The sequence below is a fragment of the Parus major genome, chromosome 1A (assembly GCF_001522545.3).
Source record: "Parus major isolate Abel chromosome 1A, Parus_major1.1, whole genome shotgun sequence".
NCBI classification, from domain to species: domain Eukaryota; kingdom Metazoa; phylum Chordata; class Aves; order Passeriformes; family Paridae; genus Parus; species Parus major.
The window spans coordinates 5,909,495-5,920,955 of NC_031773.1; the positions used below are offsets into that span (position 1 = coordinate 5,909,495).

Here is an 11,461-nt window from a genome sequence, read left to right on the forward strand (position 1 = left end):
TGCAGGTTCACTCTGGTTTATTCTTTATTTCAAAAAATAGATTATGAGAGCAAAAGAATCTTCCAAAAAGCAAGGAAAAAACACTGTGAAAGGCAAGAGGATAATTTCAGTGTGCATCACTCCACCCTGCCACCACTGCGTCCTGGGGAGCATCCAAACACTTCCTCAACCTGGCAGCAGCCAAAGGTACCTTCTTCCAGACCTGCCAGACTCAAAGGATTCCCTCACTTCACACAGCCTTGGTTCAGTTGTGCAAGGCCAGTGGGAGGCTGCTTTGTTGGCCCAGTAGCTCCCAACACTGTCAGACTCATATTTCACCTGTGCCAGAGCTGCTTGGTCAGGTAGGATGCCACGCCAAACCACGCTTGAGGAACTCTACCAGCAATCATATTCCTGTCCAAAAATCCCATTTTTCTCTGTGAGTGGTTGCTGCTTTCTCTTTAGCCATTTCCTTACACCGTTGATTCTGCTGGTACCAGCACCCACATCTTCACCCCATGTCACTGAGGGCTTGTCTGAAACTCTGATTTTTTTATTTCTTTTTTTGCATAGGAAAGGGAGTTGGAAATTCTTGCATAAAATCTTACATTGCTATAGCATCATTCTAAATGTGTGTCATGTTAAGAACTTTTAAGAAACAAGAATGAAAACACCAAGAAAATCAAGGTGTTCTTTCAAGACCTTGATTCTTCTATTGTTTAAGACACCTGCCACAAATCTGTTTTTCTACCTTAGTTTTCCTTTGACATACATCAGCTGTCCAAGCTCAGTGCAATTATTCTGAATTAGCATAAAACAATTTTGCAGCATTTGTCTAAGTTACCATTACAGAGATCAACAAAGGGAATTCTGCCTGCTCAGGCAGGGTCAATGTTCATCCCTCAGAGAACCTCATTCTCAGGCCCATGTTTTCCATCCTGTTCTTCACAGGGTCCTCTACAGGTTGATTCTTTCCCCTTGCACAAGCCGTGCTCGGAAGTTCCAAAGATCCTTCAAAACAAAAATGAGACAAAAGAAAATCACCTTGAGTGCCAGAAAAAAACAGTGACCAGGATTCCAGTTTACAGAGATGGGAATAGAGGATTATTTAGTTCTTATCATCTTGTGAAGGCAAAATAAGACCTGGGCACTCTTCTGGGAGAAAACTTCAACTCTGGCTAAAAAACATCCTTAGATCTACACAAAAACATAGAGACTTCTCTGGGGTTTGTAAGAGCAACCTCATTTCCACTCAGGAGAAGGAGAGAGCCTCACTACATATCCCTTCAGATTTCACCAAGTACCTAAATAACCCAGGAACCAAAAGCCAAGCAAGCCGTGGTTTCACAGACATGAAAGATCAGTTTGCAAAACACAGCTGGGCACTCCACCCCACCCAGGCACACTGGGGGGAAACAGGCAGAACAACACAAAAATGCCAAGGTTGAAAAAGAAAGTCCCCCCTCTAGAAAGCCCCAGATATTGTAAAACATCTACGTTTTGTAAGAAAATTGCTGCTTTTACATCTAGACTTTACTGCATTGATAGTGGCTTTGCACACCCTTGGGAATTGCTGTGGATTAAGGTATTCAGAACATTTTCACCCCAGTAACAAGGTTTATTATTCTTTCATTGCCTGGATCCCTGAAGAATTAACATTTGCTTTCTATTTTACTCAATGGTCTCAGTTATTCAGCAAGAGTCCATTAGTCCTACTTTTTTTTTTGAGGCAGATGGGTATCACTGCTGGCAAACCTGCTGTAGCCTGGAGTATAAACAACTGATGTGGAATTATATTTAAGCAAAAAAAATCCATTTGTTATTGCGATCAGATGTGGCTACTTGTTTTAAAAGGAAAATCCACCCACCCTGAGGAGGGGAAACTCTAACAGCTGTGGACATACAAACTGGACAAGCACTGAATAGATTCCAACTTACAGTTTTGAATTCAGGGCAAATGACCACAATTTTTTTATTTACAAGCAGAGCTTCAGAAGGAACTTTTGGAGCTCCAGGAATGTGAAGAGGCTGCCAGAGAGCAAGGCATGATGAAGAAAAAGGCCCCAAAAAAGCCTGCCAATCATCCTCTGAACATCAGGTCCTTTATCCTGCCAAGCACCTTTGCCTGGTACAGCTGATCTACCAAACTAGGCATAGCAAAGAGCACCAATCTGCCACACGAGAGACTTGGGAAAGGAAACTGACCTGGTTTGCAACAAAGGGCACTGAGCCAAGTCTCACCTTGAGCTCCACAGAAGTCGCATCGTATTTCTTGTAAACCATTTCCTGCATCTCCTTCTCCAGGTCTTCCTGAGTCGTGTTCTTGACATCAATGTAGTGGCACTCTGAGCTGGCAAAGTGGCAGCTGATGCTCTGAGTGAGGAAAGTGGGCACCACTCACTGTCACATCAACTAAAAACAACTGCTGGAAAAAAACCTTGTGCATTCCAGATTGTGGACACATCCCTCCTTCCTTACAGATCATGTCAGCAAATTCCTTCCTTTCCAAGTGTTCCAGAAAGCATCCCCTTGGAGAAACACTCTGGCTGCTGACATCCTCTTCTTCCTTCCCTTTTCCCCCTCACTCCCTCAGCCTGAGCTGTACTACTTGATCTCAGAATTTCAGCAGCTGGAGTGGAAAAAGGGAGAGTCAGGGCTGGGGCAGACCTGTGTGTTCTGAAAGGGCTCTTGGTTCCTGCACCCAGAGGGTCACAATGCACTTATTTTGAATCCACCAATAAACTCCCACAGGGCCTGAAAGAACAGGCCACACAATAGGCAAACCAAAATAAAACCAGAGTAGCCCGTGCTGCAGTGCCTGGAGGAATCACTTCTGAGACAGGACCAGGCCTCCAAACAAGGGCACTTTTGCCTGTTTCAGTTAAATAATCATGCATATCAACAAATCTTTAATAGAAAAATGGGTTGTGCAATCATATAAATAAATACATTTTATTGAATGATAGTGACTCCTGTTATCCAGAGATGGGATACCAAGAAGACAGGGGAAAAAAAATAGGGAAAGTCCTGATATCTGGGACAGCTGAAAGGGAACTTTGAGAAAAGCAAGTACAGCCAGACAGGCTTTAATTTAAACATAGATTCAACATCTAATTTCTACTCCTGCTCTGTTTTTCTGAAGCAGCTGCACAGCGTGCTCTTCTAACAGAAGACAGATGTTTAAAAATAAAATAATAAAAAAACCAAGAGAGTGCTAAAGTATAATAGGAAGATAAAAACTGCTTGAAACATCCACATATTCATGAACTGAGAATAGATCCAAAGGGGGTGGGGGTTAACAATAGAAAGAGGGATAACAGTTGGATACTTTTTTTTAAAAGCATCAAGAATATAAAAAACTATATCAAGAGATGTTTTCCTACCTTTCGGAACCCTGATGTCCTGTTTATCCCAGAGCCATGAATGAGCAGGGGATGGAAGAACACTGTGTCTCCCTTCTCCATGACAAGATGAACCTTGGGAATCTTCTCATCTTCATCAAGCAGTCCATGGAAAAGTTTGTTGGCTTTACTCTAGGAAAGAAAAAGGCTGAACTGAAATCACTCAGTTAAAATTAGAGGAAGTGCTGATTTTCAGAGCACAGTAGGGCAGTAGGGACAGCTATGGATCTGCTTTCCCCTGCAAAGAGTATTCCATATGCCAAGCTGGAAGTCTGACTATTGCCTACTAGTCCTTCTACCTCCAGCCTGAGGAGGAGAAAATTATATTTTCTGTATTTTCTGCAGCTGGATTTGTACAAAGACATTCTCAGTTGTAGAGAGCACTGGGAAACCCCACAAAGGTGGCCAATGCCACTGCTGGAGTCCAGCCTTCTGCTCCTGGTATAACCATCACCAGTGACAGTCCAGGCCAGGAAACACACACTCTTAAGGAGAAGATACCACTTGGTATTTTATTCCACCCAGTTGTTTACTGTCAGACTTCTCCTCTTTGGAGCAGCACACATGCTACCAGGCAGGAACAAGTTGACAGGAGACAGAGCACTCAGACTTGGCAAGGGCAGTGGAAAATGTTGGCATGTGTTTATGCTGTCATGCCACAACGTGCTGGACATTTCCCAGGTGAAAGTGGGAAGAGAAGCAAATCTACCCATGTCACATGGAGTGATGTCACCCAAGAAACTGTCTCCCAAATCAATGTCAGCATTTGCATAAACAGAAAAAAACCCAAACAAAACATCACTGAAAGCCTCAGCTTTGACCTGCACATCCTTCACCTACAGTTAAGTTCTATCCAGCCAAAACACATCCCCTTCCTGCATGCCCTTCCCAAGCCCTCCATGACACTCTACCTCTGGATAACCATGAGGCTTCAGGGTTGTCTTGTGTGTCCCTGGCTGCACGACCAGGCAGCCGTTGTCCTGGTGAGCCCTCTCCATGGCAGTCCAGGCACACACGATGCGGGACGCAGGCCGGAACGGGAAATAGTGCAGGTCCTGATGCATGGGGTGCAGAAAAGTCTGTTTGTCTGCAATACAGGTTCAGAAACCTTCAGATTCATCTAATGTGACCCAGCCTTTTCCTTCCTCTTGAACCACTGTAGCACATCCCAAGGAGCTGCTGCTTCCTGCTGAAGACACTTGGTGTACTCAGTGTCTGCTCCAGCCCAGCCATGGAAGCCAAGGAAGTGAGCTGCCATCCCACCCCAAAATGGACCATGGAGGTGGCTCTTGGGTCACACAGTGAAAGCCAGGAGGCTGCTCAGCTCTGTGAGCCCTCAGAAGGCTCCTGTTGCTGGCCTTTACCACCACCACCACCACACATTTTCATCACTCATTTTGGCTGCTCTCTGGTTTTGAGAACTTTGACCAGCACAGTGTTGCACAAAGCTCTAACAGCTGTGCTGTCTGCAGGCACTGGATGTACTGCTGTGATGTAAGCAGAACAAACCCTGTCTGTGCTGCATCCCTGCTCATGTTTATTTAGCTTTCTCTTTAAAAAAAGGGGAAAAAAAAAATCTCAATTTATGGACTGCAGCCTCCACAGAGAGTCCATGCCCTAGAGGCTCTCTTCCATTAAGTCTAAACAAAAATAAATATTCTTGAAGTTTTGCTTGTTATTTTTCCCCCCCATGGAAATGGAAACATCGTCCACACCAAAAGAGCCTTTTATATATAATTTATATACTTCTTTTGCCATTGATTTTGCTCCTTAAATAGACACAGTTAGGATATTTCTACTTCCCTCATTTGCCATTCTATTTAAACTTTGTGCAGCCTCAAAAACTCTCCTGTGTTTTCTCATGTTGTCTCATTAAACCAAGGTAAAAATCAAACAAACTATCACCAAAATGGCTTTATAAATTTTCAGTGTTATTTGGGTTTAATTTGTTTTACAGCTTTTCTAAAATACTAAGTTCAATTCTGCATACACACAATAATTTATCCATTTTCCTCTCATCCAAGTTTTCCTTACCAGAATCTGGAAGTTTATTTATCAGCATGGTGTGCATTGCCATGATGTTTGGCCCTGTGAAGCACTCAACATATTTGAGGACCTACAAGGAAAAAAACTTTAGGAGAAAAAAATAGAAACATGAAGAACAAGAGGAAATATTCCGAGGAAACACTGGGCACTTGGTGTTTGGCTGAGGACAAGGGTACAGAAGGAGACAGGGGAGGATGGAGGGATGCAGGAAGGAGGAAGGATCTGGCATGGCACACAAATGGAAATGGTGGGAGGAGGCCAAGAGGGAAGATGGTGCTGCAGGCTGCTGGGAGGGGTAGAAAAGATGGGGAAGGTACTCCCAGAGAGCAGTGTCTGCCACATGAATATCAGCTGCAAGGCTGGACCTGCCCAGTGACAGATGTTTGCCTGGATAAAACACATTCCGAAGATGTTGCTGATCTGTCCCTCTAGCCTGGCATGGTTTGGCCAAGTCACATGCCTGACTGGCTCCACATCAGGGGCAGAGCAGCACTGCTTTAAGTCTTCTGCCCCAACCTCCAACCATGCCCTGTTCATGGAGAACACTCTTAAAAGCTGACCTGATCTTCCTTCCTCACTTGTGTGTTTATGGGAATGACCTGCAGGGTCAGATATCCTCATACACACTCTTCTACCACCACCCCCCTTTGTTTTACCTCTGGCAGAGTGCAGTATCTGAACAGCTCTTCATCTTCCTGGAAGTCCTGCACCTTATTAACCACTTTTTCAGACTGACCAAACTGGGACTTCAGGGACTCGTCTTTCATAATCATAATTCCTGGTGGCTTCACCTCTCTTTTACAGATCCTTATGAACTCCTTCCTGGAAACCAGAGGGAATGTCCATGTTGGAAGAACCCAACCATCTCCAGCTTCCCAGAGTTCCCCCCAGGCAACTGCCTTGTACCTGAAGCGCTCAATGTCCTCATCAGAAACGAGATTCTTGATGAGCAGGTACCCATTGTCTTCATAGAACTGCCTCTGCTCTGTGGTCAGCAGATCATTGTCCAGGGTGTAGCTGGGACACACAGGGACACATTAACCATGTCTAGTGACCAACACATGTGCTTGGGGGAAGGAAGAACTGAGCTCTGAAGGTTGCTTACCAAAACCTCCCAGAATGAGGAACAACACTGACTTGGGCTGAAGTAGGAATGCTTATCTGGAGTGGGAATTAAGGAATATACAATCAAGCAAAATAGATTAGAACATTATCTACAAGCATAAGTCCTCATTCCTGTGTGCTGCTCATCTTAAAGGCAGGTGCTGTGCTGGACACTCGATCCATGTTCATGTTCATTTTGCTTCTATAATAATAAATGATAATAAGAAATATTCTAAAAATGATCTAAAACAATAAGCAACAGGGGTAAACCTGAGGTTTCACATTCTCGTACACCATTGCAAACCTTCACCTTCTCTCCAGTTACTGCAAAGATCAGGTCCCTCCCAAATGACAGGGACAGCAGGAAGAGAGGAGAGCTTTAGGCTTGTCCTCCACTTCATTTCAACAGGTTTTGGAAAAGAATTTGTTTTCTCTTATGCAGAGACACATTCTCATCAACAGGGCAGTTAACCCCAACTTGCTAAATAAGCCTCACAACAGCTTTAGGCATGATATTGAAGTGTCCTCCATAACAAAAATGAGCATTTTCATGCTGATCTTTTGGTCTGCACCAAAATGTTTGTTTCAAACACCATACATGTTTGTTTCAGAGTTTTATGAAAACCACTGACCTTCCTCTACTGCTCATAAAAGCATGAATGCTTTGAGAATAAGAAACAGGTTTCTTCAAGCAGCTATGTCCATTGTCCCCACAACAGGAAGCTTAAACTTTATCTTGTCAAAAGTCACATACAGTGGGAGAAGAACGACACATGCAAAAACATGTTGCAAAAATGATGAGACAAGGGAGGAAAAGGTGATGGGAACTGGATTGAAGACAGAGAAAAAAAGGGAAAGACCAGCTGGCAACCACCACAGCAGTCCCCGAGCAAGGAATCCCCCAAGTGAGGGCAGTAGTGCCCCACACACCCCACATTTCAGGCCTAACTTCAGTGAATACGGGACTCCTGACCATTCAGGCTCCTAAATGTCCACAGACAGCTGATGGAGACACAGGTCCTGCTGAACCCCAGCACGGGGCCTTCCTCAGCACCTCCACCTCCCCAGATGGGAGGACAGCAGACAAGTCCACCCAGTGCTGGACTCCATTTCAGCACCTTCCTCCCAGGCTCGGCAGTGCCTCTTCCTCTCACTGGTTTTGCTCTTGACACTTAGCAACACTCAGAAGACAAGTCTGGGTTGACTGGACAACTGAAATCATGAGAGACTAAAACAAAATCAGCAAACTGATGTACCATTTGGTGCATCAAATAAATCTGTTCTTATTAGAGTCTGTCATACTTTATCCATGCACCTTTCTTGCTCCAGCCCAGCTTAGTCATGTTTTTGTCCAAAGCTATTTGCATCATGACCCAGATTTAAAAACAAACAGGTTGTGCAGCACCTCTCCCTACTTCCTGTATCTTTACAACCAGGGTGTTTTTCCTACCATTTATTCCTAATTTTGTGTTCCTACTTGTGTTATAGCAGTCTGAGTCAACAACTATCCATCTGCCCTCATATTTTTAATCGATTTCAGGACTCCTACATCCTGTTCAATCACATCCTCTTCTATGTATTATAATTCAGAGGTAACTTGTCAGCATTCTGCCCTGTGAAAAAGCAGCTTTTTTTTTAAAGCAACATTTATGACAGCAGCTTTAAAAATATTCTCAGCACGCAGTCTCCACTTGACTTTTGGAACCATGGGACATATCATCGCAAAAACTTATTTCTGCCCGGGCTTCCTTTGCCTTATGCCAGCAGCCTCCAACATTTCCACCTCGGTTCCCATTCACAACCAAATCTTGATGTTTTTCCTGCTGCTGCTCTACCAGTCGAGTTTGTACCTTTCAAAGAAATCTGACTCACCGTGCAATTTCTAAGTCACGCAGAGTTTACCTCCTCAACCCCCCTGAATCTCTAAGAGGAAAATTCAGTGCAGGGAAGCCTGTGGCTCGGTGCTGGTGGGGCTGTGCTGGGGCCTTGCCAAGATGCACATCCCAGCTCCTCACAGACTGCGGGGCTGAAGCTCAGAGAGAGGTTTTGAGGTGGGTCAAGTGCAGACCCCGAAATTCCAGTCAGGGCTGCCACGGAAGCGCTGTTCTCGGCAGCAGGACACAAGGCAGGACTCGCCCTGCGTGTCCTTCCCAGGCCGGTGTCCCTGTAGGACAAACCACGGACCCACAGGGGCGCGGGGAGCGAGGGGCAGAGTGCGCCGGGCTGGGGGAAGCGGAGCCCCGACCCACAGCGAGCCAAAGTTTTGGCTGCTACCGGCCCTTCCCGATCCCACAGCGGAAAGGATACAGGAGCCGGGCCCGCTCCCAGCCGCGGGGAGAGGTGCCGCAGGATGGTGTCCAGCCGGGCCGCCGAGCGCTGCCCGAGCCGCTCCCCGAACCGCTCCATGGCGCTCAGGAGGCCGCAGCGCTGTCCCGGCCGGGGCGGAGCCGAGGCCGCCGCATGCTCAGAGCCCGAGCGCCCTCAGAGCCCCGGGTCAGCCGGGAGACACGGGACGGCGGTGGGAAGGGCCTGAGGGAAGCCGGGGCGGGCCCGGATCCCGCCGGGAGCCGCGGGCCGGCAGCACCCCCGGGCCGGAATGGCGTGAGGGAGGCCAGGCCGGGCGTGCGGAGGGCTCGGAATTTCCCGAGCGGATTTCTTTACGTTCGTTCTCCCGCTTCCCCTCTTTTTCCCGTTCTCTGCCAGCAGTGACTGCCGCTGATCATCAGCCCCGTGTGGAGAGCAGTGCTTTGCACAATGCACGGCTGAGGCCGGCATGGATCGGTGCCTTATCTCCTGTCTCTAGGGAGACGGTCAGAGTTTGCCTCATGCCTCCATGAAAACGTTTGGAGAGATTTTGGTTTGCTGCCCCAGTGTGAAAACAGATCTCACACATGCCAGGTTGTCCGTAAAAGCCTCGCTCATGAGCACTCCAGGCCCTGCTCCCAAAGAGGCACCATCACAAGTCTCCTGTAGCTCCAGGCAGTCTCACAGGGTGCGCAGCAAAATTCTGCTTACAGCTGCTTTAGGAAGCTTAACTCACATTGAGAAACAGGTTTTGGTGGAATCTGTGGTGATATTGGTGGATCAGAAACTCAGCTGTCAATACACTAGGCTTCCTGTTAATGCTGCAGATGAACAGAACCAAGGCATGGTTAGGAAGGGCTCCTGTACAAAACCTGTACCCTGGAAACTGGTTCCTTTAAAATTCAGTGGCAGAGTGAAGTAAACTACAGCAGGTTTACAAACGGCTCTGGTCTGTGGTGCATTCGTGTTTATGGCTCTTATAGTATGCTTGGTGTACAACAAAAGTGGCAGAACTCCTGCTGAGTGAAGTAAACTACAGCAGGTTTACAAACGGCTCTGGTCTGTGGTGCATTCGTGTTTATGGCTCTTACAGTATGCTTGGTGTACAACAAAAGGGGCATAACAGAACAGGCTATTCACAGAAGTGGGACAAACAAGGTTGGGAACCAGGAAAAAACCCTCTCTAAACGATTTTGTGTAGTCACAGAGGCAAGAGTACAGGCACTGTGAAGGTACAACAGCAGCAGCAGTGACAGCACTCTCCATTGCGAACAAAATTAGACCTTTGACTACTGAGCCATAGGAAAACTCTTAGGCATAAGAAAACAGAAAGTTAATAAAAGTCTCTCAAATCAAACTAGTGAGGGGGAACAGAAAAAAAAAAAGGCACCTAGAGTAATAGCTTTATTATTGAAGTCCTAATTATAACTCCATTGAAAGGCCTATATATAATTCAGATCTATTCTGCAATTGCTTTCACAATCCAAACTGAAACAGAAACCTCAATAAATCTCAACTGTTTAAACATTTAGGTAAATGCCCCATCAAAAAGATGAAGCAGAATAATACTACACATGCCTATTGCAGCATGGACCTGTTTGCAGTATAGATATTTCTTTCACAGGTGTGTGTTTGACATCTGTTTTGTCTTATGCAAAGGTGTCTTTCATACCTGAAAAAAATAACAAAAAGTAGAGATTTGGCTGTACTGATTTAGGAGTTTGAGAACTAGGATGTTTTTATATATATATAATTCATGCTTACATAAATATAAATAGAATCAGAGAACATCCTGAATTGGAAGGGACCTACAAGAACTATCACTTACCTCCTGGCCCAGCACAAGACAAGCCCACCCTGTGCCTGAGAATATTGTCCTAAGGCTTTTTGAACTCTGTCAGCCTTGGTCCTGTGACAACTTCCCTGGGGAGCCTGTCTGAGTGCCCAACCATCCTTTGGATAAAGAACCTTTTCCTAATATATGCACTTTTAAACAAGAAGAGCCTCAAAAAACCCTAATATCTCTGTGCATTAAATCCCATTGTTCCTTTTTACTTACAGCCTCTCTGGCAATCTTGATACCAGTAACTCCCATATCACTGGACTGTCCTGTTGTATTCCATCACACCCCAAAGAATTCAGGACACCTCACCCACCCTGGCAAGAGCAGCGGGTGGCTGAGGTCATTGCCCTGCATTTGTACCCTCCTGCGGATGGATCGAACTTTAACACAACAAAAGATCAATCTCGGCCACTGCTGGCACCACACAGTGACATGGGGACTGCCTGTCCCCTGGTGTGGCCACATGCCCTAGTCTATTTAGACAAGTAAAAAAACACAAACCATCCTTTGCATCTAAACAGTCCAGAGTGAATAATCTTCAAATCCATTGATAAGCATCACTGAAATACAGGCTGAATCTCATCAACCCAGGAAAAAAAATAAGGGAGAAACTTCCTTTGTTAGGGAAACTGATGGTGGCATTAATCATTGTATTAAAATGGAGGCATTTAAGAGAGGCTGTGTCTTTGCAAAGTACTTTTACAGCTATGTCTGTCAATTTCCTGAATTTTATAGAACATTTTTATACAGATGGTTTGCATTTGGCTTTTAGTTTTAATGTTTT

General features: G+C 45.6%; 1 protein-coding gene across 1 annotated transcript; it reads right to left on the minus strand.

Moving 5' to 3' along the window:
• Window positions 1–9,011, minus strand: PHYH (phytanoyl-CoA 2-hydroxylase; the record flags this gene model as incomplete). The annotated part of the gene is made up of 9 exons (XM_015628944.3): window positions 1–990; window positions 2,221–2,352; window positions 3,363–3,512; window positions 4,292–4,467; window positions 5,415–5,496; window positions 6,083–6,248; window positions 6,333–6,443; window positions 6,532–6,587; window positions 8,838–9,011. Coding segments are annotated over 9 exons (1,101 nt in total), but the record flags the coding sequence as incomplete, so codon positions are not given.
• Window positions 9,012–11,461: the final 2,450 nt, after the last annotated feature.